The sequence below is a fragment of the Scyliorhinus torazame genome, chromosome 19 (assembly GCF_047496885.1).
Source record: "Scyliorhinus torazame isolate Kashiwa2021f chromosome 19, sScyTor2.1, whole genome shotgun sequence".
NCBI lineage: Eukaryota > Metazoa > Chordata > Chondrichthyes > Carcharhiniformes > Scyliorhinidae > Scyliorhinus > Scyliorhinus torazame.
Window position 1 is genome coordinate 123,477,498 of NC_092725.1, and position 26,409 is coordinate 123,503,906.

The 26,409-nt window shown below is 49.6% G+C and overlaps 1 protein-coding gene across 1 annotated transcript in view; it reads left to right on the forward strand.

Annotated features, from left to right (window-relative positions):
• LOC140396483 (uncharacterized) overlaps window positions 1-26,409 on the forward strand; it is a 183,343-nt gene that overhangs the window by 45,225 nt on the left and 111,709 nt on the right. The window contains exon 12 of the mRNA XM_072485151.1: window positions 22,434-22,603. Coding sequence (XP_072341252.1) covers window positions 22,434-22,603 — 170 coding nt within the window. The remainder of the gene's footprint in view (window positions 1-22,433; window positions 22,604-26,409) is intronic.

Below are 26,409 nucleotides of genomic sequence, written 5' to 3' on the forward strand. Positions count from 1 at the left end.
CACGACAGACATTACTGGAAGAGTTACTGGACGCAAGCATATTAGAGAGAGGAAACTGTAGCGACATGTACGACCAACTGGTTCATAGATTCATAGAATTTACAGTGCAGAAGGAGACCATTCGGCCCATCGAGTCTGCACCGTCTCTTGGAAAGAGCACCCTTCCCAACCGCACATCTCCACCCTATCCGCATAACCCAGTTACCCCACCCAACACTAAGGGCAATTTTGAACACTAAGGGCAATTTAGCATGGCCAGTCCACCTAATCTGCACATCTTTGGACTGTGGGAGGAAACCGGAGCACCCGGAGGAAACCCACGCACACACGGGGAGAACGTGCAGACTCCGCACAGACAGTGACTCAAACCGGGAATCGAACCTGGGACCCTTGAGCTGTGAAGCAATTGTGCTAATCACCATGCTACCGTGCTGCCCACCTTGCTGCCCTGGTAGAAGGGGCCGACACCGTACTGGACTCAACAAGAAGGAAATGGGAGGAGAACCTGGGGATCGAGATAGGGTGGGGACTCTGGAGCGAAGAGCTGCATAGGGTCAACTCCACCTGCGCAAGGCTCAGCCTGACGCAACTAAAAGTGGTACATAGAGCCCACTTACAAGAACCCGCATGAGTAGGTTCTTCCCGGAGGTGGAGGACAGATGTGAACGGTGCCAAGGAGGCCCGGCCAACTATGCCCACATGTTCTGGTCCTGCCCCAGATTTGTGGAGTACTGGACAGCCTTCCTCGAGGCAATGTCCAAAGTGGTGGGGATGAGGGTGGAGCCATGCCCGAAAGTGGCGGTCTTCGGGGTTTCAGACCAGCCAGATCTATTCCTGGGGAGGAGGGCGGAAGCCCTTGCCTTTGCCTCCCTGATCGCCCGACGTAGAATCCTGTTCGGCTGGCGGTCAGCAGCACCACCTAAAGCTGCAGACTGGCTGTCCGACCTCTTGAAATCCCTCCAAATGGAGAAAATTAAATTTGCCATCCGAGGGTCAGACGACGGCTTCCACAGAACGTGAGAGCCATTCACCCAATTGTTCCGGGACCTGTTTGTGGCCAACGAACAAGCAGAAGAATAGCCAGGTAGGCAAGAATCAGGGGAAAGTAGCCAAAGCATGAGAGGGAGCGATAGACCGGGAGAGGGGGGGGGGGGGGGACAACTCATTCTAAGAGGAAGGAAAGGTGAACCACGGGGTGGGGGGGAGGGGGGTGGGGAGACAGGAAACAATAGAGGAGAGCCAGGGAGGTAGGTGGGGGGGGGGGGGGGGGGGGGGGGGGAGGGGGGGGTGGAGGCAGGGAAATGTTAACCAACCTGACGTCCACAGGAACAGAGAAAAAGGAGAACACAGGCGGAGGACGGGAGGGCTGGCTGAAGCGGCAGCGTGCACAAGAAGACAACGGCGGTAAAATCCAACCGGGAGAAGCGAGGGGCAACACCGGCACAAGACCCACTCGAGGATTGCCCTCCGGACGTGCCTCGCCGGCACAAACGGATGCCTACTTATATATAGATATATCATATCCTGTGTACGTAACGGCAAAATATACTCTGCAAAAATCCAATAAAAAACATTTTAAAAAAAAGAAATGTCAAAGAGAGAATCTGAAAATCGGATTTTCAAATACAAACCTTCACTTCAGTTCAACAAGTGACAGGATATCTAACTGCAAGTTACAGAATTCATGCCAGTTGGCAACTTAAAATTAAATGACGGGGAATGGTTTTCAATGTGCTCCATTCACTGTATTTAATGACCAAGGGACTACAAAATGAACGATGGCATGACAGAGAGATCATTAGCAGAAGAAGAAGCCACACCACCCATCAATGACCAAGAAGAATTACCTGTACAGTCTCTGGACAGCTGAACGACAGTTACCGAGCTGTGTGATGTTGATTGGTCCCACTGTGTGTCCATCAGTGTGTGTCTGCACCATGATATACTGGTGTATATTATGACATCCCCCCTTTTATATAAAAAAATGTGCCTGCGTGACAATAAATAGCGCATGGTGAATGTTCCTGACTACGTGTGTGTGAAATATTTACAGGACTATGTACATAAAACTAAGCTATTTACATGGGAAGGTGCCTGGTGCAGAAAAAAACAGTGTGTCACACAAATAACGAGATGAACACTATATACAAACCACTTGAACGATTAAACGGAAGAACAGAACAGACCAGAGAGTCCATTAGTGCAGAGTTCACAAATTAAGTCTCTGAGGTGGGTGACGAATTCTGGTTGACCGCCTCAAGGGTGGGTCAGGAGCCACCAGCTGAGGAGCGGGCTGGACTGCGTCAGAGTGAGGAGGATGCAGAGTAACCGGAATCTCTGCATAGTCCAGGTCAGGGACAACAGGAGGGCGTGGCACTGGTGGAGGATCACGTAGCGAGCGCGGAACGAGACGAAGGGCACGCCGATTACGGCGCAGAATGGAACCACCCGGTAGACGAACCAGGAACGAGCGGGGAGCCACCTGCCGAAGAACCACAGCAGTTGCAGACCAGCCACCATCCGGAAGATGGATACGGACGTTGTCATCTGGAGCCAGAGCAGGGAGATCAGCTGTACGGGCATCATGAGCCGCCTTGTGCTGTGCACGAGACAGGTGCATTCGTTGAAGGACCGGAACATGGTCGAGGTCTGGGATGTTAATGGACGGCGCCGTCGTCCTCAGGGTGCGACCCATGAACAGCTGGGCTGGCGACAGGCCAGTGGACAGTGGGGCCGAGCGATAGGCCAGCAGGGTGAGGTAGAAGTCGGATCCCGCATCGACAATCTTGCAGAGGAGCCGTTTGACTTTGTGGACGCCCTTCTCCGCTTTGCCATTGGATTGGGTGTACAGGGGACTGGATGTCACATGCACAAAGTTGTACCTCCTGGCAAAGTTGGACCATTCCTGGCTTGCGAAGCAGGGGCCATTGTCCGACATCACAGTGAGTGGGATGCTGTGTCGAGCAAAGGTGTCCTTACAGGCATGGATGACTGCAGACGATGTGATGTCGTGCAAATGTACCACCTCCTGGTAGTTTGAAAAATAGTCTACAATCAGAACATAGACCTTGCCCAGCGCGTGGAACAGGTCGATACCGACCTTGGACCAAGGGGGCGTGACCAACTCATGGGGCTGTAGGGTCTCACGTGGTTGGGCCGGCTGGAACCGCTGACAGGTGGGGCAGTTGAGCACTGTGTCGGCGATGTTGTCATTGATGCCAGGCCAGTACACTGCTTCTCGGGCCCGTCGGCGGCACTTCTCCACGCCAAGATGGCCCTCGTGTAGCTGTTCCAAGACGAGCTGGCGCATGTTGTGCGGGATGACAATGCGGTCCAGCTTCAGGAGGACACCATCGACTACCGCCAGATCATCTCTCATGTTGTAGAACTGCGGGCATTGGCCCTTGAGCCACACGTCTGTTAGGTGGCGCATGACACGCTGTAGCAGGGGGTCAGCCACAGTCTCGCGGCGAATTTGGACGAGGCGTTCATCCGTGGCTGGTAGATTGGAGGCCACGAAGGCCACATGGGCGTCAACCTGGCAGACGAATCCCGCTGGGTCACACGGGGTGTTGACTGCCCTGGACAGAGCGTCGGCTATGATCAGGTCTTTGCCCGGGGTGTATACGAGCTGAAAGTCGTATCGCCGGAGTTTGAGCAGAATGCGCTGGAGGCGAGGCGTCATGTCGTTCAAGTCTTTTTGTATTATATTGACCAGCGGGCGATGGTCGGTCTCGACGGTGAATTGGGGAAGGCCGCAAACATAATCATGACATTTGACGACACCGGTCAACAGGCCCAGGCACTCCTTTTCTATCTGCGTGTAGCGCTGTCCCGTGGGGGTCATGGCGCGTGACGCATATGCAACAGGGGCCCATGATGAGGCCTCATCGCGTTGCAGGAGCACTGCCCAATGCCAGATTGGCTGGCATCGGTCAAAATTTTTGTCTCTTTCGCTGGATCAAAAAAGGCCAATACCGGGGCCGTGGTAAGTTTGGTTTTAAGTTCTCTCCATTCGCGCTCGTGGGCAGGAAGCCATTGGAAGTCTGTCGTCTTCCTGACCAGGTTTCTGAGAGCTGTGGTATGAGAGGCGAGGTTAGGGATGAACTTCCCTAGGAAGTTGACCATGCCCAGAAATCGGAGGACCGTCTTCTTGTCCTCTGGCTTTTTCATGGCTGTGATAGCAGCCACCTTGTCCGCATCCGGCCGCACACCCAACTGGGAGATGTGGTCCCCTAGGAACTTGAGTTCCTTCTTGCCGAAGGAGCGTTTAGCTCTGTTGAGGCGTAGACCCTGCTCCCGTATGCGTTTGAACACGCGCTGGAGGCGACTGATATGCTCCTGCGGGGTGGTGGACCAAGTGATTATGTCGTCAACATAGACGCCTTCAATGCCTTCCATCATTTGTTCCATGATCCTGTGGAATACTTCTGACGCCGATATGATCCCAAACGGCATCCTGTTGTAACAATATCTGCCAAAAGGGGTGTTAAAGGTACACAGTTTCCTGCTGGATTTGTCGAGCTGGATTTGCCAGAAACCTTTCGAGGCATCAAGGTTGGCGAAGAGCTTGGCCCGAGCCATCTCGCATGTGATCTTTTCGCACTTGGGGATTGGGTAATGTTCCCTCATTATGTTGCGATTCAGATCCTTTGGATCAATGCAGATTCTGAGCTCGCCGGTGTCGTGTTGGGTGTTCCGCATACCCAACCGGGAGAATATGTTGGCTCGAGCCATCTCGCACATGATCTCCTCACGCTTGGGGATAGGGTAATGCTCCCGCATGATGTTACGATTTAAGTCCTTCGGGTCGATACAGATCCAGAGCTCACCGGAAGGCTTCTTGACGCACACCACGGAACTGACCCCGTTAGTTGGTTCCGTCACTCTGGAAAGCACTCCTTGGTCCTGGAGGTCCTACAGCTGCTGCTTGAGGCGGTCCTTGAGAGATGCTGGGACTCTGCGAGGTGCATGAACCACAGGCGAGGCGTCCTGTTTGAGCAGGATTTTGTATGTGTTGGGAAATGTGCCCATGCCTTCGAAGACATCTCGGTGTTGAGTGATGAACTCAAGTTGCGTTAGTTGTGCCCTGAAGTCCACACCTTGGAAGTCAGACGTGTCCTCTGGAGAGAGGGAATGTACGCGCTGCACGAGGTTGAGGAGCTTGCATGCCTGTGCACCTAGCAGGGAGTCCTTTGAGGAGCCCACGATCTCGAAGGATAGGGTGACTTTTCGCGAGTTGTGCGTCACCTCGAGTTGGCATGACCCGGTGGCGGGGATGACGTTACCATTATAGTCGACCAGTTGGCAATTGGATGGAAAAATTGTTGGTTTGACCCCCAGGGTTTGAAATGCTGACCATGCGAGGAGATTGGCGGAAGCACCTGTGTCCAGACGGAATCTGATCTGGGGTCGGTTGACCGTCAGGGTGGCACACCACTTGTCGTCCGGATCAATACTGTGTACCAACAGCGGCTGGTGGTTTTGATTCGGAGACAGCCTGTTCTTTGTTATAACAGCGACTCGAAAAGGCTCCCTCGGGTCCTCGGTGTCACTGGTCTGCGGGAAGTCGGAATCGGACTCGGTTTGGGGGTAGGTAACTGCTAGCTGCAAGGTTCTTCGGAGGTTTATTTCATTTCCTGGTTCAATTTGAGGCATTATGCTGTCATTCCAGGTGAAGGAAGGTTGTTTTACAGCTTTAAAAGATTTTTTTTTTGATTTGGGACGTTCCCCCTTTAAATTGGCGTGGTCCGGGGGCCTCTGATGTCATGACGCACGTGACGTAGCACGTAGGAGGTGTTTGCACATGCGCAGATCGCGGTTCCTTTACTGATGGCCGTTTTCGTGATTGCGCATGCGCGGCGTCGCGCAACTGCGCAAGTGCAGTTCCTTTAGAAAGATGGCCGCCGACCAAAATCGTTCTCTGCTCCGGGATTTCAGCCTCGAGGTGAGTACTGGCACTTCTCTTACCTTTCCTTGCTGGTTGGAGTGTGTTTTCCTCACAGTATTCGTCGAATTTGTCCAGGACTGCCTGGAAGTCGCTCCTGTTTTGCCCCTTGGAGAAATTGAATTTTTAAAAGATTTCTTCTGCTCTGGCACCGGCGATGGTGAGGAGAAGCTCTGTTTTTTCAGGATCGGCCAGGTCTTCTATTTCGGCTGCCAGCAGGAAGATTTCAAACTGTTGCCGGAATGCCCGCCAGTTTTCGCTGAGATCGCCGTGGCACTGGAGCTGCTGCGGCATCCGGATCTTGAACATCTTGCCTGGGTATCGTTGCTGGTTGTCACTGTACGCTGAGGTGCCGGCGATGTGGAGCGGCGGCGGCGGGTTTATGTTCTCCATACTTCAGGATGCCGGATGCTGAGAAGTTGCAGGTAGGTCTCACAAGTACTAGATTGCGGCCACTTCTTGTACCATGCTGTGTTGGGTGTTCTGGTTCACAAACCAGGCAGCACGGTAGCATTGTGGATAGCACAATTGCTTCACAGCTCCAGGGTCCCAGGTTCGATTCCGGCTTGGGTCACTGTCTGTGCGGAGTCTGCACATCCTCCCCGTGTGTGCGTGGGTTTCCTCCGGGTGCTCCGGTTTCCTCCCACAGTCCAAAGATGTGCAGGTTAGGTAGATTGACCATGATAAATTGCCCTTAGTGTCCAAAATTTCCCTTCATGTTGGGTGGGGTTACTGGGTTATGGGGATAGGGTGGAGGTGTTGACCTTGGGTAGGGTGCTCTTTCCAAGAGTCGGTGCAGACTCGATGGGCCGAATGGCCTCCTTCTGCACTATAAATTCTATGATAACAAGCCAACAATGCTGGAGGTGGTGTAATGCTATTTTATTAACTGTTCAACTATGCTCACATACTGTAAATGTGGGTATAAGCAATACCAGCTTAACTGTGGACCCTTTCCTATCACTAGCTATGGTGAGGCACTCAGCACATGGTGAATGTCTGTGATGCAGGCTGTGAGCTCTGTGCTCTGAGCTGGCTGCTGCTAGAATGAGCGGGAACTCTCCTGTCCCCTGTCTTTATAGTGCTTGTGCTCTCACTGGTGATTGGCTGTGGTGTTATGTATGCTGGTTGGTCCTACTGCATGTCCATCAGTGTGTGTGTGTGTGTGTGTGTGTCTGCACCATAATGTACTGATGTATATTTTGACAGCCGGAAGGCTTCTTTATGCACACCATGGAACTGACCCATTCGGTTGGTTCCGTAACTCTGGAGAGCACTCCTTGGTCTTGGAGGTCCTGCAGCTGCTGTTTGAGGCGGTCCTTGAGAGGTGCTGGGACTCTGCGAGGTGCATGCACCATAGGCGTGGCGTTCAATTTGAGTATGATCTTGTACGTATATGGGAGCGTACCCATGCCTTCGAAGACGTCGCGGTGCTGGTCGATGATGGCGTTGAGTTGCGTCCTGAAGTCGGCATCCTGGAAGGCAGACGTGTCGTCAGGAGAGAGAGAGAGAGTGAACTCTTTGAACGAGGTTTAGCAATTTGCACGCCTGTGCGCCAAGCAGGGAGTCCTTCGAGGAGCTCACGATCTTGAAAGGAAGGATGGCTTTCTGTGACTTGTGTGTCACTTCGAGTTGGCATGAGCCGGTAGCAGGAATGATGTTGCCATTGTAGTCCAATAGCTGGCAGGCCGATGGGACAATGGTTGGTTTGACACGAAGGCTTTGGAAAGCAGACCACGCCATGAGATTGGCGGAGGCACCAGTGTCTAGGCGGAATCGTATTTGAGACCGGTTGACCGTCAGGGTGGCATACCAGTCATCGTCTGGATCGATGCTGTATACCGACAGCGGCTGGTGTCTTTTCTTCGGGGACAGCCTGTTTTTCGTTACGACACCGACTCGAAAAGGCGCCTTCAGATCCTCGGTGTCACTGCTTTGTGGGAGGTCGGAATCGGACTCGGTGACCGTGGGTTGAATTGCCCGAACATTCCTGCGAGGCTGGCTGAAGCGATATGAATTGGAAGGCTGAGCTGCTTGACAGCAGGCAGCATAGTGGCCAAGTATTCCACATCGTAGGCATTGTCGAGATTTTGCGGGGCATTGCCGCTTTAAATGGGCGGAGCCACAGTTGCCGCACATCGTGACATCAGCACGTTCGCTGTGCCACCGCACATATGCGGTGCGGTCCTGCGTGGTGCGCGCCTGCGCATTACGTTCCTCCATGTCGCCGTCCCCTCGTTTGGTGCGTACAAGCGCGGGAGTTTGCGAAAAGTGCACAAAATGGCCACCCTCATCCAGGCTGAGGCCCTGGAGGTGTTCAATCACTTGGACCCGTTCCACCTCATGGGGACCTTGCCGTGCCGTTTCAGCCACTTGTATATGGGAATACCGACTGGTGGCATTTTCATGTAGGACACAGGTCTCGATGGCAGTCGCTAGGGTGAGCTGCTTTACTTTGAGGAGCTGCTGACGTAGGGGGTCCGACTGAAAACCAAAAACGATCTGGTCGCGTATCATGGAGTTGGAGGTGGGCCTGCAGCTGCAAGATTGTGCAAGGATGCGGAGGTGCGTTAAAAAGGATTGGGAAGGTTCGTCCTTACCCTGCAAACGCTGCTGGAACACGTAGCGTTCGAAACTTTCATTCACCTCTACGCTGCAGTGAGTGTCAAATTTGAGGAGAACCGTCTTGAACTTCGTCTTGTCTTCGTCATCTGCAAAGGTGAGAGAGTTGAAAATGTGGATGGCATGGTCCCCGGCCGTTGAGAGGAGAAGAGCAATCTTTCTGGTGTCCGAGGCACCCTCCCTGTCCGTGGCTTCGAGGAAGAGCTGGAAGCGCTGTTTGAAAATCTTCCAGTTGGCCCCGAGGTTGCCGGCGATTCGGAGCGGCGGCGGTGGGCTGATGTTGTCCATGTAGCAGAATGACGGAATGCTGGCGGAAGGCAGATCACTTGCAGGTAGATCTAAGAAGTGCTAGTATGCAACCACTCCTGGTATCATGATGTGTTGGGTGTTCTGGATCACATATAGGTCACCAACACTTGAAGTAGTGCAACACTATTTTATTAAAAGGTGAACTATTTAAACATACTTGAACTGTGCGTAAATACGATACCAGCTTTAACTAAAGACCTTTGCCTTGTCCTAACCAGTTGATGCACTCAGCACATGGTGAATGTATGTGTTGCAGGTTGTGAGCTCTGTGCTCCTAGCTAGCTGCTACTCGAATGAGCGGGAACTCTGATGTCCCCTGTGTTTATAGTGCTTGTGCTCTCACTGGTGATTGGCTGCGGTGTTGTGTATGTTAATTGGTCCCACTGTGTGTCTATCAGTGTGTGTCTGCACCATGATATACTGGTGTATATTATGACAGCATCCACCTTCATTTTCCCCTACTCACTCAATGCTCTCCTAGGCAGGATGTCCATGGTGGCCTCCTCTAAAGAAGCCAAGGCATTGCAATTCCAGGTCTTTTCTCTCATTTGGGTCAATTTCCTTCTATTAGGCACAAACGTTCTGCATTTGCCTGGGGTTATTGCAACTTTAAAGTGCAGGTACAGTACTAAACTGTGCCCAGGTTGAAGCCCATTATGAGAGTCAACTAATTATTTCCCTGAATTGTGTTTAAATTATTTTCTGTGCGAAGAACTTTCAGTGTGTCAAGCGTTTCGGTTGTAAAGTTCCAACCCTGCTGGAGTATGAGCATAGTTACATGAAAGCATTGAAAGAGATGAAAGGCAATGTTGAGGGCATTGTATTTTTTTAATGTATTCATTCACAGGGTGTGGGTATTGTTGTCTAGGTCAACATTTATTGCCCATCCCTAAATACCCTTAAGAAGGAGTGCTACATCCTTAAACCGCTGCAGTCCATGTGGTGTCGATACATATACAGTGCTCTTCGGAAGCAACTTCCAGGATTTTGACTCAGCGACAGTGAAGGAACAACGATAGAGTTCGGAAACAGGATCATCAAGAAATCCTGGTTTTGTTGATTACCAAGTGGAAACCAGGAACTATAAGTCTCGACATGTGTCAGGAGTTTCCGCACATGTGCAGATTGGGAGTGGGCAGCACATGAGCAGTCCAGCATTTTCGAGCTCTTTGGGCCGGGCCCAAGTGTCCAGTGTGCCTGACTGGGAGGATCTGACGCAAAAACCCGATCACAGGACCCAGGAGTGGGTGCAAATACCAAAGAGGAGTCTCGGCACAGGGGGGCTGGGAAACAGGACAAGACAAGGTCTCAAAGAGGGAACTCAGAGAGTGAATCCAGGAGTGAATCCTGAGAGAAACAGAGAGTAAACCAGGGAGGAAGCCACCAGGAGGAGGGGAGCACCAAAGAGAGGAGTAAAGAAGTAGCTTCCAAGCAGTAAAGGTACTGTGGTTGGCAGTCTCCAAGTAGTGAGGACTTAGGAGAAGCCCTGCAGAGTGAAATGGTAGCAGGCCATTGGGCAAAGGTAACGCTTTGGAGCAGTAGTTCTACTCAGTGTGGTTTTAGCCACCATACCAAACTCATGGGGCGCGATTCTCCACCCCCACGCCGAAGTGGCCGCGCAGAACAGCCCCGGTCCCAACCGATTCAGGCCCTGACAATCGGCCAGTATCGTGGCCGCGTCATCTACCCGTGCCAGGCCTTGTCGCCCGCGTAAAAGCGGCACCGAATAGATGACGCGGCCGGCGCCACATAACAGACGTAATCCGCGCATGCGTGGTTGCCGTCCTGTCCAAATCCGCCCCGCAAGAAATGGGGGATGGATCTTGCGGGGCCGCGGAAGGAAGGAGGTCCTCCTTCAGAGAGGACGGTCCGACGATGGGTGGGCACCGATCGTGGGCCACCCCACATTCAAGGTGAAGCCCAGTGCAGGATCCCCCCTCGGCCCCCCACAGGCCGCACCCCCCCCCCCCCCCCCACCCCCAGCGTTCACGCACCGCACACGACTGTAGCAACCAGGTGTGGACGACGCCGGGGGGGATCCCACCGTTTTGGCCTGGCCGCTCGGCCCATCCGGGCCTCAGAATCGCGGGGTTGCCGGAGAATCGCCATTTTCGGTGTCTCTGGCGATTCTCCGGCCTGCGGCCCGCGAAACCCGACTGGCCCGTTCCCGCCGCTTGGGAGAATCGCGGGAGGGCATCGGACCAGCGACCCCGGAAATTGAGGGTGTTGATTGAGGGGGATTTAATGATGTTAATGCCATTGAATATCAAGGGAGATGGTTAGATTTACTCTTGTTGGAAATGGTCATCACTTAGTATTTGTGAGTCATGAATCTTATTTGTCACTTATCAGCCCAAGTCAGAACGTTGCCTGGGTCTAGCTGCACATAGACACTGACTGCTTCAGCCATGAGCCATGCTGCATGAGCCATCAGCCAAAGTAAAGCCGGTTTGCACTGCAGTGCTATTTTGGGCTGCAATAAATAGAGTGCTTAAGTTGGATTTTTGTGACTGAGAGAGTTCAGTAAGAAGGCAGCGAGGTGCTCCTTTCATTTTCTACCCACCACAAGGGACGGCCTTGCAGCGGGTCCATCAGGGCCACCGACAGGCTTTCAGAGGTGACGTGACAATTCAGAAAGTGACATGGGACCACCCGACGCAGCAGATTAGCAAGTAAGCCCTGGTGGGTGATTTTCAAACTATATTAAGTTGCAAGCTATTGTTTTAGCAAGGGTAAGGACTTTGTGATTTATTCTTTTTTAAATATAAAAGTCTTCTAGAGTTTTAAATTTAAAGGGTTAATCATGGCAAAAGAGCTCAAAGCAATGGTATGCTCCTCCTATGCTATGTGGGTAGCCGGGCACATTTCCAGTCCCTGTGGGACAAGCATGTGTGCATGAAGTGTGTCCAGTTGCAGCTCCTAGAAACTCAGGTTCCAGAGCTGGAACAGCGGCTGGGGACACTGCAAATTCAGAGCATCATGGATAGCATGTTCAAAGAGGTGGTCACACCACAGCTGAAGAGACTTGAGGAAGGAAAGGAATGGGTGACCATCAGGCAGTGCAAGATAACAGTTCAGGAGTCCCTTGGAATCCCGCTCGCAAATCGCTATTCCATTTTGGGGGCTGATGAGTGCACTGATTCCTCCAGGGAGTGCAGACAGAGCCAAGCTTCTGCCGCCACATCAACAGTGTGGGCATGTTCCAGCACAACCAGTGCCAGCACCTTGGCTGGGATGAGAATTGGTATGCATCGAAATTGCACAAGTTCTACATGGCGCCAATGCTAGCTCATTAATGAGACCTGAATTGCCCCAGGACTGACACCACTTCTGTCCACGTAGAACACTCGTGATTCAGTCCCAAAGTCAGCACTTAGTTTCTCAAACAGAGAACTTGCCCCAATATCTTGGAGGTGGCATCAAATGAAGCTTTGTGGGTAGAGTTTAGGAATAAAAAAGGGACAGCCAGATTACTAGGTGTTTATTGTAGACCCCCTGATAGTCAGCGGGAAATTGAGGAGCAAATATGTGCGCAATCGCAGAGGTGTGTAAATATAATAATAGGTGTGTAAATATAACAATAGGGTAATTATATTAGATGATTTCAACTTTCCCAACATGAATTGGGATAGTCATAGTCATAGGCTTAGAAGGAGTGGAGTTCTTAAAATGTGTCCAATAAGGGACGGTGCAGTGCTGGACCTAATGAAGGGGAATGAAGCCAGACAAAACCAGGTTGAGGTTTTGGTGGGAGGGCATTTTAGTGATAGCGACCACAGCATGGTACAATTTAAGCTTGTTGTGGATAATATACACAAATTGCAAAAAAAAGTTTGGATTGGGGGAGAGCGGCTTTTAGTAAAATAAGGGATGATCTGGCCAAGGCAGACTGGAAAGAGTTACCTGTGGGGAAATCTACAGGAGAACAATGGGGGACATTCAAGAAGGAAATGGGGACGGTACAGGCCCAACATGTTCCCTCTAGGGTGATAGGAAGGAGTAACAAGCCCAGAGAACCATGGATGACCAGAGATATTTAGGATATGATGAGAAGGAAAAGAGAAACTTTTAGAAAGTACAAGGGGAGCAAATCAACCGAGGCATTTGTGGAGTACAGAAAGTGCGGCATGGAATTTAAGGAAGTAATTGGAGGAGCATAGAGCAACATGAGAAGCCTCTAGCTGGTAAAAGTAGGGAAAATCCCAATATGTTCTACACGTATATCAGTGGGAGAGGATAACCAGGGAAAGAGTAGGGAACATTACGGACCAAGGGGGCAATCTGTGGGTGGAACCAGAGGACATTGGTCGGGTGTTGAACAAATACTTCATCTATCTTTGCCCCCAAGAGAATGAGAATGTAGGCATGGAACTCAGGGAGAGAGACTATGAGGTTCTTGAACAAATTGACATAGGGAGTGACAGGTATTGGAGGTGTTGGCAGGCTTAAAAGTGGACAAATCTCAGGTCTGGATGAATTGTATCCCAGGTTGCTATGGGAGGTGAAGGGATGACATTACAGGGGCGACCTGACTGAGGTGTACGGGATTATGAGGGGCATGGATAGGGTGGATAAGGAGCAGCTGTTCCTCTTAGTTGAAGGGTCAGTCACAAGGCGATACAAGTTCAAAGTGAGGGGAAGGAGGTTTAGGGGGAACCTGAGGAAGAACATTTTTACCCAGACGGTGGTGACGGTCTGGAATGCACTGCCTGGGAGGGTGTAGTGGCAGGTTGCCTCACATCCTTTAAAAGGTACCTGGATGAGCACTTGGCATTTCATAACATTCAAGGCTATGGGCCAAGTGCTGGTAAATGGAATTCAGTGGGTAGGTAAGGTGGTTTTCATGTGCCAATGCAGACCCGATGGGCTGAATGGCCTCTTCTATTCTGTATTTTCTGTGATTCTAGCGTTAATTGTGCCCCATATGGTCTAACATATTTTGTCCATGTATCTGCTCATAATACTGTTGGGTACCTTAGCAACTTTGTGACAGTCTGCTATCTAATTTTAGCAACTCCTGCTGGTACAGTATGCAGTGCTAATTCCAGCCACCATTTCCTTTAAGTAGATGACAAGGGTGCCATGAATAACTCCTTGATACCATTTTATGTAACGGTACTTCTAGTTCAATATCCATCAAATGAGGCTGCTCTACGTTTTGCATGGATGCTACATTTAATGCTTTCTCTTTTTTCTGCAACTATTTACTTTTCCCATTGGCAAGACTCCTCCTGGCTGAATATGTTTTGACCTCCAATATCATTTAGCTGCCCTTCATTTTTGCAGCACAGTGATTTGGGGCAGAATGATAAAATGCTCCCCTTCACATCCAGCCTCTTATTATTAAATGTTCGCATCAGTTCACTGTAGCAAAACTGTATTATGTTGTTCTCCCATTGTGCAAGCTGTCAGCAGGATGCCTGAATGTATAATTAAGGCTGGCCTCGAGGCCAACCATGTGCGGTATCTGAAGGTGCAAAATTCCCAACATATCCACTCAAAATGGCATCAACTTTGGAAAATTAACTCCAGTAGAAATTGCAGCTATTTATTTCAGGGAACTAAACAAAATGTGTCCACGTATCGAAAGTTGAGTCGAGTTGGATGGTATTTTTGTGACTCAACAGGGATATTTCTTTTCAACATTTTTTTTTCTTTTAAATATCAGTGCTAGATTTCATAATGGAGAGAAAATTGAAGGGTGAGTAGGCTCAAATTACTGTTGTGTGCCTCTGAGCAGCTGGTTATTAAACGTCACTGGCAGAGGCCTAGAAATTGTTTCTTTATTTTAAACTTCAGAGTATCCAATCCTTTTCTTTCCAATTAAGGGGCAATTTAGCATGGCGAATCCACCTCCCCTTGGAGGTGGGCTGTGGGGGTGATACCCGCACAGACACGGGGAGAATGTGCAAACTCCACAAGGACAGTGACCCGGGGCCAGGATCGAACCCGGGTCCTCAGCGCCATGAGGCAGCAGTGCTAACCACTGCGCCACCATGCCGCCCTAGAAATTGTTTCTTAGCCTCTCCCTGCTCGCTCACCAAGTCTGTGTTGTCTGTGGAGGGGTAGTTTCAAAAGATGACATATACTGAAAAACTATAAACATCAATGTTTATTAATCACATCGCCCTTAAAAGCTAAGTTACATCTGGTTTGTGATGCAGAGCGAGGCCAAGGGCGCAGGGTCAAGCCCCGCACCGGCTGAGGTTATTCATGATGGTCCTACCTTCTCAACCTTGCCCCTTGCCTGAGGTGTAGTGATCCTCAGGTTAAATCACCAACAGTCAGCTCTCTCCCCTCAAAGGGGAAAGTAGCCTATAGTCATCTGGGACTGTGGAGACTACTTTACTAACAGCAGTGTGAATATGGGAGACTTCTGGCTGATTTCAGTGATTGCCAGTTGTGGGGTTCACAGTAAAGGTAAAGTCACCACTGTCCCAGATGACCACAGGCTGCTTTCCCCTTTGAGGGGAGAGCTGACCAGAACCCTGAGTGACTAGGCCACAACTTCAAGAATCCATGCTGAACAGCTCATCTCCTGGCACCTTGACATTTTCAAAGGGACAATGATGGCGGCAGTTCACAGTCAAGCTAAGTCTGGCTGAATGACAGAACATTTGTGCAGTATGAATGATTTTCTACACCACGAGATGGTGCTATTCTACACTCCAATACTAATGTTCCCCTTTCTTTTGATATTCTTGTTTGCAATTAGTTTTACAAGGAAGAGCAGTAACAATGTTGGTCTGTATTCATGGTTTCCTTTACAGTAGCCATTGTGGAATGAAGGACATATTTTCAATGACTTGAAGACTCCTATTTACTAAATTGTAATCTCAACTGTATTGCAGAAACAAGATTAATGAAATAGTCACATCTTCAAAGACTGCTAAAATAAGAGAAAACATAAAACTCACTATTGGCAATATCATTGTTGTGTTCTGTCGTGACAGGAAAAATATTTTTCGACACAAGATGCAGCTTTTTGAAGTCAGCATTTAGTATAAATCAAATATGCTCCATAAGATATTACAAAACTCAAGGCCATTGAAGACAGTGATGGAGAGAATCAGACATAATGTGAGAAGGAAAAGATATATATGGTTTTGTCCAGAAAATTAACGACTCAACTCCTGACGTGTCTTAAATGAAAGAAGGAAACAGGGGGCGGAATCCTCCTAAGCCTGATGACGGGCTCAATGTTGGGTGGGGTGGCTGGGGGAGAATTTGGCGGGAGGTCCAAAAGTTGGTTTTATGTTGCCTTCAATTTACAGCAGGATCATCTGCTCGTGCCCAACATGGTGGATCGGGAAACCCGCTGGAGGTCGGCGTGAAACTCATTTCACCAATGGGATTCAGCTGAAGGTTCGACCACAAACACCCAATTCTCCACGGCAGCAGCGGGGATACATGCCGGTGTAAAACACGTCTAGGACAACGTGGCGTGCAGATACCGGCACTCATCTGAATGATGCCTGGGGCTGCCTCTGGTGTTCAGGATGGAAGCTAACAGCAACCCTGAACCCCAAAATAACAGTGGATGGGGGAAACATCAACAGGTGGACCTTCCAGTTTTGATGTCTTGCAGGGGCTCCATCTTCCAGCCTCGGAATGTTTCTGGAGATCCATACGCTTTCTCAGGAGGTCCAAATGCTGGCCTCAGAATGCTCCCGGGAATCCATCTTCATTTTCATCTTCTTCAATAGTGGGTCAGTGACCTTGGCGCCTTTTCAATGTGGCACCCAGATAGGTCGGCAGACTAAGCGCCAGTCAGGCCTTCACCGACAGAATAAGACACAAATCACCCTGTTGCAGAATTAATTAGGTGCGGACTGGAGGACTTGGCGTGTTTTCCCACCAGCCTCCACAGATGTAAACACTCCATATTCCAACCCCTGCCATGGGACTTGCCTCCAGATGGGAGAATTCCACCCCTGGGCTGGGAATTTTCTAAGAACACGTCCAGTCCACCACCAGAAATATTTTCATCAAATACTTGCAACGGATAGCTCAATTTTCACCAACACCACCCCCCTCCCCCCCCCCATCCAATTCCCTTGCCCCCTGCCAACACCCCTTTGGGGATTAAAATAGCAGAAACAGGTCAGGTAGTGATGCACGATCAATCACTACTGAATCGAGATCGTAGTCCAATTGAAGGCTTTAATGAACAAGTAGTTACCCCAGCAGCTGTGGTACAGAATGACTGCTGTGGGTGAAACACAGACTCTTATGCTCCGCCTGCTGGGCGGAACCAGCAGGCAGGTTCCACCACTCACTACAGTATAAGGTACACCCCACCTAGGTACCGCGATACCCCTAATATAGCCTACCACAGGTAGTATCTGTGGAGAGAAAGGATGAGTTCATTTTGTGGTCGTGAATGCTTCAGCAAAACACAAGTTTACCGAATAAAACATATTTCCCTCCCCGAACTCCTCCCACATGGCAGGTTTTTAACTTTCAGCCCTGCTGATTGGAGGTGATAACAAATAGAAATTGATGGCTCCCCACAGAGCGGAAAGAATGGAGAGAAAATCTGAGATGAGTAACCCAGATCACCCTTCCAGCAGCTCCTGAAAGGTCAGGATTGGCACACGTCGGGGAGTAGATTCTGCCAAATTCCTCCGGGAAATGGTGCACATTTTTAGTGTAGGAATGGAGAGTGAGGAGAAAAAAAATAGAGCGAATAATAACTGCAGAAAAGAAAAATATAAATGTTGCCTTTTAGGCAGCTCCTATTTGAGTCAGAGTGTTTGCCTGGCTGCGATATGGGTTGTCACAGTGATCTCCTGGGGGCATTCCCAACAGCAGGAACTGCTGTCAGCACTGTCAAAATAATCTTATGCCTGGAATAAAAAAGGATGGTGTAATGCATCTTTTAGCACAGAATGCTTTGCTGACTGTAATCGTCGAACAGTAATTAAACCTTTCTGGAAATCAGATAGGTTTATTGTGATGGTAAAAGGGTGTACTTTGCTTGCAGGCAAATGTTAATTGTTACTGGTGCTGCTTGAGAGCATTTGAATAGATTTATTAAGGCTGGAAAAACCTGTGACCATGTTCTGTGTATCTGTAATCAAAGTAAGAGAATCCATTTCATAATTTCTTTTCATTATATGGGGATTTACAATTTGTTGTCCATGTTCGATATTGTCTGTCACCAAGAAACAAATTTCAATTACACAAATGTCTCCTATTCTCGACAGGATGTTTATTTTGTCCATAAGCCCATTGTTCAAATGCTGAATTAGTGTTACTGTGCATTTCCCTCTCCATCTAGCCTGGGGATGAGCTATTTTCCAGCACTGAGCTGAGAAACAATGCAATTATCCAACTTTGCATAACAACATTATGTTTATCCCTAAATCTCCAATCTTTGTCTGGTAAAACTGGGCTACATCTAATCCTTTGCAGTCTGCTACTGCTCAAACCTGTACCAAGAACTGGTGTATCCTCTGGAGTGAGTTATCTTTTATAGCGATTTTAACATGAACTCTGATTAAGATTAAATAAACTATTTTGGTGAGTAAAATATTAATTCAGGAAAATGAAATAACATTTATCATTCCAAGCAGCAAACAATATTTTTTTAAAATCAGTGTTGGCAATGAAGTAATGAGAGCTGCAATGCAAAATTTTAGTTGCACGTGGGACACAGTAATACAGCTAATGCTGCATTTCTGACCAACCCCAGAGGAAGTTACAAAAGGTTTTCTCCTTAGTCTTCAGCATTCCCTCTGCTGAAGATGCTCCCTGTAATAATAGATGAAATTCCAGGACTGTGACCAAGGAATAGCAGGATGTGTGCCTGTTGGGATATTGTATAATTTCAAGACAAACTTAGAGGTGATGCCCCGTACGGAAGAATCACACCTCCATGTCAAATAATGCATCCATGGCAGTGTGGTGTTAGAACGGTGCAATGCCCGAATGATCTCAGGTGTGCACCTGCCAAGAGGTACTGTGAGGGGAGCGCGGAGATGAGTGTAGCGCTCGCAGTGCAGCTCCAGGTTCAGTGGGGAGTGGGTGGTGCCAGGGTGGTGGTCAAGGGGTGGACTTGGGTGAAGAATATTTACTGATGTGCTTGCTGTGTGCAGGGGTCTCTTCTAAAATGACGCCTGAATCATCCAAACACTGAGTCGATGGTGGAGGCAAATCAGGTTAGCGCTACGGCACGGAACTCATGCCTACCTTCTGTTTCAACTAAGTTCTGCACAATATGACATAAAAAGCCACCATTGCCATTGGTGGGCTCAATACCGTTTTTTTCATCTGACATCGGACTTTGCTGATATCAGAGAAAATCCTGACCCAGTTGTGCATTGGACCGTTCTGATATCACACCCCAGTGGACACATTATGTGACTTGGGGATATGATTCGAGTGTATGGGCTTGATAATGACAAAGAGGGGATTTATTGCAAAGAGTGGATTGAATGGTGGGAAATGTGGCCCACCACTGATGGAAGGCGGGGACGGTTGCTTCCTGCTTTTACGGCGATGTGAAATATGACTTAGGCCCTCTCGCGATATTTTCCGCTCTCACCGTGAAACCTGTCTGACGCAAACAACAGTGGCAAATCCCAACCATTGCCATTCATTTGTTACGTCATGATTTGACTTCATGAATGTTTTCTCATCAGCCTCCTAACCCACAATAGTCATCTGCTATTGTGGCACAGTGGCACAGTGGTTAACACTGCTGTAAGGAACTTGCTAAAATCCTTGTCTGTTTCGTGTTTCTTGTTTAATGGTTTTGAATTAAACACCCCCCTCGCTGCAAGCTGCTATGTGGATGATCTAGCAGATCTCCTCTGATTCCGTATGCTCTGTGGCATAGCCCGTGATGTCATTTTGATGGGACTCGGCTACCAGCCAATCACCTCTTCTGGAATTTAGGACAATTTCTTGTTTTCACTGGTAATTGTTCAAGCATGTTCAGGATGTTCTGGAGAACACAGGCAAGCCATTTTGTATTAGTTTTGGGGTTTTGACTGGAAGGCAGCCAAAAGCAGATCTCTCTCGGCTCTCAGCTTGTCGATTTAAACTAGTCCAGCCAAGCCTGGGGATGTCCTTCCTGTATGAAAGACTGCAGGCAGTTGTCAGGTCTGTGGCAATTTTAAACCACTGTTTGGAAAGCTTGTGATGTAAAACACTCTTTCTATCAGCTATGGCTGGCAATTAAAGTACCCTCCAGCAGGCCTGTGAATCTTCCATTTCTGAGTAAACGGCTGGGGAACTGAAACTGACTTCTCTCAATTGATGACCTGTGGCTAAAGACCTTTTTCTCTGCAGTTAGGTCAACCTGCGGAAGGTCTTAGTCCAGCACCACCTACAGGAAGAAGGGATTATTAGTGAAATCCTCAGGTGAAGAATTTTAATATTACCTCAGTGGGTCTGAGGATTAGACTGGCAGAGGTCCTTCAAATGCAAGTGACTCCACCTCCATGTTCTAATCAAAGGCAACCATTAGGAAAGGCAAATCAACTGACCCTTTGTTTTTGGAAGATATCAGACTGCAAAAACCACAACCTCAGCAGTGGGGATCTTCAAGTCTCTCATACGTCTTAAGCCCTGTTATTTTTGAACCTTTCCTACCCCTTCACCATGTGTCTCATGTGCGTGTCTGGGTGGAGGGTGGGATGGGGGTTTGGGAATAAATAGACTAATCGAGCATTGTTTCATTATTTCCATTTTATATTCAGCTTTTACTCTTGTTATAAATCAACGGTTTGTTAAAATTTGACTTATAAATCTGGTGCCTGTCACTCTTTGGAGCAGTCAAGGGTTAAATATCTCAAGAAAATACACAAATTATTGGTTAATTCACTTATGTCTATGGGCTGGAACTGACGGCGCACTTGCCCAGGGTGTCGTAACACTGCTGCCTCATAGTGCCAGGGACCCGAGTTCAATTCCGGCATTGCGTGACTGCATGGAGTTCGCACATTCTCCTTGTGTCTGCGTGGGTTTCATCCAGGTGTTCTGGTTTCCTCCCACAGTTCAAAGATGTGCAGGCTAGGTGGATTTGCAGTAGTCACCTTTGAAGGAACATTTGGGCATGAAGCAAGTTGCATATTTCCTGCCTCAGTCAAGGAATGATACACCTTATGGAGAAGATCTAAACCAGTGTTCTTCAAACTATTTTTCGTGGAACTCACTTTTTCCAATGGGCTGACCTTCGGGACCCACGCTGGCCAGCTTTTGCGAGCCAAGCCAATCAACCTTCGCGACGCATGCCATATTCACTTACCTTTAATGTGAAAGGGGAGCCTTCTTGGTTCTCATGATATCACTGTAATCAGGTTCATAGGAAGAGCGGGTAATGCGCATATCAAATGAAAAATTGTTTATTGTCACAAGTAGGCTTCAAATGAAGTTATTGTGAAAAGCCCCTAGTCGCCACATTCCGGCGCCTGTTTGGTGAGGCTGGTACGGGAATTGAACCCGCGCTGCTGGCCTGCTTTGGTCTGCTTTCGAAGCCAGCTATTTAGCCCTATGCTAAACCAGCCCCAGCATATCAGACATTAGACAGTTCCTTTGTGTCACCATCATTTTTATGAAAATGGAAATTCCACCCTCACACATGTAGGTCATTGTGATAGCAACAAAATGCTTGTTTTACTCATCACAGGATACTCCTGGGAGATGCTACTCCAGAATGCTGACAGCTTCATGGGCTATTCGTGTGTTTTTAATGTGCTGTCACAGGTCAGGTACAGCAGCAAAGTCTTTTCATTTGGAGTCAACTTTAAGTTAGTAATCGACTCTGGAAATTTTTCACCCATTACTTCTCTTTCAAAATCTGACACTTCTCTCATTTGCCATTACTTTGCCGCATAAAACACACGTGGACTTTGCATCTTTGTTTGCATTGGCCCAATTGACAAAACCATATCTCAAGAAATCGTCTTTATACTGCTTTGTTCCTGAGTAAAGTTTCTTCTTCGTAAGCTGTTAACCACTGCTCTATCCTGGCCTGGTTCTCCTAAGCTGCTGTCTCCAATAGATTCAGATGTGAGATCTTGGCCAGTAGATACACCACATATTTCTCTGACTCTGGCTATCTCTTTCTTGTAAGAAAATGATTCATCGTCACAGTCTTCTTGCCTTGCTTGCCAGAAGCTAGAAACTGGAAGAAGATTTGGCGCCAAAGGCATGTGTGTACAGGACGCTTGGCGTCAGGTGTACGTTCAGGTTGCGCTGACCCACACTTTGAAAAACCATGATCTAAACGGTAGGGGATGGGAATTTTAAAAATACATTTAGAGCACCCAATTCTTTTTTTTCCAATTAAGGGGCAATTTGTTGTGGCCAACTCACCTACCAGGCACATCTTTGGGTTGTGGGGATGAGACCCACGCAGACATGGGGTGAATGTGCAAACTCCACACGGACTGTGACCCGGGGCCAGGATCAAAACCGGGCTCTTGGCACCGTGTGGAAGCAGTGCTAACCATTGCGTTACCATGCCACCCTGTAGGGGATGGGAATTAAGGAGGGGCGAAAGTGATTTTAATCTTTTCTTGATTTTTGTTTCTTTTATCTTTAGAAACATGTCGATGAATGATCTGTGCTCGTCATTGGCAATTGCTTTCACCCAGACCAATTGCTTTTATCTTGCAACTGAGAAAGAAACCTTCCCTGAAAGCAGAAAAATAATTCTTCAGGATAAGCAGACAAAGAAATTTATTGAAGATTTTTCAGGATATCAACCTAATGGTAATAATCAACATTTGCCAATATTATACATTTATAGGGTTTGTGATGCGGAGCAATACCAACAGCATGGGTTCAGCAGGTGAGGGTATTCATGACGGCCCCACCTTCTTAACCTTGCCCCTCATCTGAGGTGTAGAAATCTTCAGGTTAAATCACCACCAATCAGCTCTCTCTGAAAAGGGGAAAGCAGCCTGGGGTCCTCAGGGACCATGGCGACTTTCATTTATTCACATTTAGAACTGTTGGGAGACAAATTAATCTGCACATTAAAATAGTTTCAGGATGACATGGAATATGCTGGATGTCATTATTTTCCACTTCTCATTCAGGAATTAATATTTCATTGTATCTTGATGATGCACAATTTTGTTTCAGCCAGAAATGTGGGTCATATGTTTTTTTTAATAGAACATACAGTGCAGAAGGAGGCCATTCGGCCAATCGAGTCTGCACCGATCCACTTAAGCCCTTACTTCCAACCTATCCCCATAACCCAATAACCCCTTCTAACCTTTTTTGGACACGAAGGGCAATTTTAGCATGGCCTATCCACCTAACCTGCACGTCTTTGGACTGTGGGAGGAAACCGGAGCACCCGGAGGAAACCCACGCAGACACGGGAAGAACGTGCAGACTCCGCACAGACAATGACCCAGCGGGGAATGGAACCTGGGACCCTGGCGCTGTGAAGCTACAGTGCTAGCCACGTGTGCTACCGTGCTGTTCCTTTCGTATTTCTGAATCGGACAGATTTAAAGGGGCTCCAACTATTACCTGCACAAATTTCTAAATTAACTACTTCATTTCAAAAGCAGCATATTAATTTATGTCAGTCAGGCCAGTGACTGGTACATTATTTTTGTGGAATATTTGGGGCATTTTTACTTAACGATCTATACGTATATTGTATAAAAATGAACAGTGTATCTCAACTTAAACTTTGAAAGTCAGACATTGACATCTGCTTACTCTTATGGTGTTAGTGATTGTTTAGTATGTTGCATTCATACCTCTGAATCTGTAGGTTGTGGATTCAAATTCCACCCCATGATTTGAGCTCAGGAATGTAGGCTGACATTCCACAGGACAGTATTGAGGGAATGCTACAGTGCTGGGGTGCCATTTTTCAGATGACATATTAAACTAAGGTTCTGTCTGTCCTCTCAGGTAGACGTAGGGTGCAATTCAGCAGCCTCATCATGCCCAACTTGGTGTTGGGAAGAGGCCGTTGAATCTTTCGAGAGGCCTCTCGCATGAATCGCAATGCTTGAAACTTCTCCCGAGATTCAATGGAATCTGGCGAGGCGCCATGATCTGGATCTCGCTCTCACTGGGCGAGCCTATAAGAGGTGGGGTGAAGGGGGTGGGGGCTGAGGACTCCGGAAGAGCTAGGTTGGGTGAAGTGGACAGGTGTGGGGTCGCTGAGAGGGTCGAAAGATTGGGGCTGCCTCTATCCCACCCCCCCCACCCCCCCATAACAAGGTCGAGCAACACTTAGGCAGCTCTTGTTCAGCCAACCCCAGCCAGCGCGCAACAATAGCTCCGAGGAGACCTACCTCAAGATTCGGAGATGTTGGCCCGGTGAGGCTGCTAGGTGCAGTGGAGGTCTGGAGGGATGTCCTGTTCCCCCGTGGGTCCAGAAGGCTCAGCCATAAGGCAGCCAGTGCTGCCTGGGACGAGGTGGTGGCAGCAGTGAGCACCGGGATTGTGACCAGGAAGATTGACCTCCAGGCAGGAAGAAGGTCAATGACCTGCACTGGGCAGCATGAGTGAGTAGACACCAACCCCCCCCCCCCCCCCCCCCCCCCCCCCCCCCCACCAAGACCTTTTCACCCGACATGGGAGCATCCACCCCCCCCCCCCCCCCCCCAACTCTCCATGTAACCCCCAACCCTCTCTCCACCCCTCTCCCCTTTCTGGAGAGGGTCCAGAGTGGCAGAGGAGTGCCAGACATCAGGGGCCAAATTCTCCTACCCGCCCCGCCACACTTCTGCGCCGACCGGCCGGCGGGAGTCTCCGTAACACCGGCCGGTCAATGGGGTTTCCCATTGTGGGGCACCCCCACGCCGTCGGGAAACCCCCGAGCGCCGGCAGAACGGAGACTCCCGCCGGCGGAGAATGATGCCCCTGAATCCTCACCACCTTCAAGGAGCATGCCCTGGAGGTGACAGATGTGGCTGAGGACAGGACTGCCACCAACGTGGAAGCTAGCGGATGCTACAGAGGTGAGGAATCACCAAGCTCCACCCAGGGGATCTGTCAAACGTGTGTTGTTATTGCCTTACTGATTGACTGACACATCCCTCCCACTGATCACAAGTCCATTCTCCTGCAGGTCCTCCAGCCGACAGTGCGGCTCTTCCCGGATGGCACCCTCGCCATAGCGTTCAATATCTGCAACAAATTGGAGAGGGTGTTAGACTGACAAACAGGGGCTGCTCCCACCCCGTGACCCTCCAATCCCCCATCACTTGGACCAGGTGCTGGTCCCCTCCCTGTGGCCTTCACCCACTCTCCGGCCGTGGACATGTCTCCGGAGCTGTGTCCCATCCCCTACGTGTTCGGATGTTGGCTGCGACCTGTGTGGTGTTGCCTCCCACAGTGTTCAGGCACTGTGTCCAGGCATCACGGTCTGATTAGGATGCTAGGCAATGACTCCCACATGTTCCATGGCCCGCTCACCCATGGGAATCCACTTGGGTTGTGCGAAGTGCTTACCATTGCCAATTACCTATTAACAATAGCCTTCAGCTGTACGGCCATAGGCTTCAGCAGTCGGCGGGGGTTATGGGTAATCGGTGGGGCAGACTGGCAGGGACAAGGGCTGTCCCCAGAATGGGTAAACATGATCCAGGGGTTGGCATGATGGTGCCACGAATGATTGCCCTCCCAGCGCCTCCCCCTTTCCATATCGGCCCACTCCTGCAGAAGGTCCCCCCCTCCCAGCTGAGCACAAGGACGGCACACAGTGCTCTCAGGCTCTTTGCCTGTGAGCAAAGATGGCTACTCACCCCCTCGGCTCCCCACAGAAGCTCTTCCTCCAGGATCAAGATTTTCAAAAGGAGTACTAATCGGCACCAGCGTGACCACTTGCTGAGGAGGCCGCTGAATGATGGGAAGCTGTAGGATATGGGGTGGCTCTCGTGAATTGTATGGAAATAGAGCTTAAGTGGTGATAATTAGTTTTTCTCCTCGCTACGGCGAGCTCCCGATTTTGTCTACGGGAATGGGCCGGTTGCATTGCAAATTGTTTTGGCATACTTTTCATTTTCTGCTTCTCCCGCTATTCACCAGCTTCAGCAAGAGCCGGAGAATCGCGCCCAATTCTTTTGGTTGAATTGAATCCATAAAAGATCCTGGGCAAAATTCTCCCCCAACGGCGGGATGCCCGCCGACTGGCGCCAAAGCCGGCGCCAATCAGACGGGCATCGCGCCGGCAAAAAGGTGCGGAAGTCTCCGCATCTTTGGCGGCCTAGCCCCAACATTGAGGGGCTAGGCCGACGCTGGAGGGATTTCCGCCCCGCCAGCTGGCGGAAATGGCGTTTGTTGCCCAGCCAGCTGGCGCGGAAATGCGGCGCATGCGCGGGAGCGTCAGCGGCCGCTGTCAGTTTCCCAGCGCATGCGCGGGAGCGTCAGCGGCCGCTGTCAGTTTCCCGCGCATGCGCAGTGGGGAGAGTCTCTTCCGCCTCCGCCATGGTGGAGGCCGTAGCGGAGGCGGAAGGGAAAGAGTGCCGCCACGGCACAGGCCCGCCCGCGGATCGGTGGGCCCCGATCGCGGGCCAGGCCACCATGGGGGCACCCCCCGG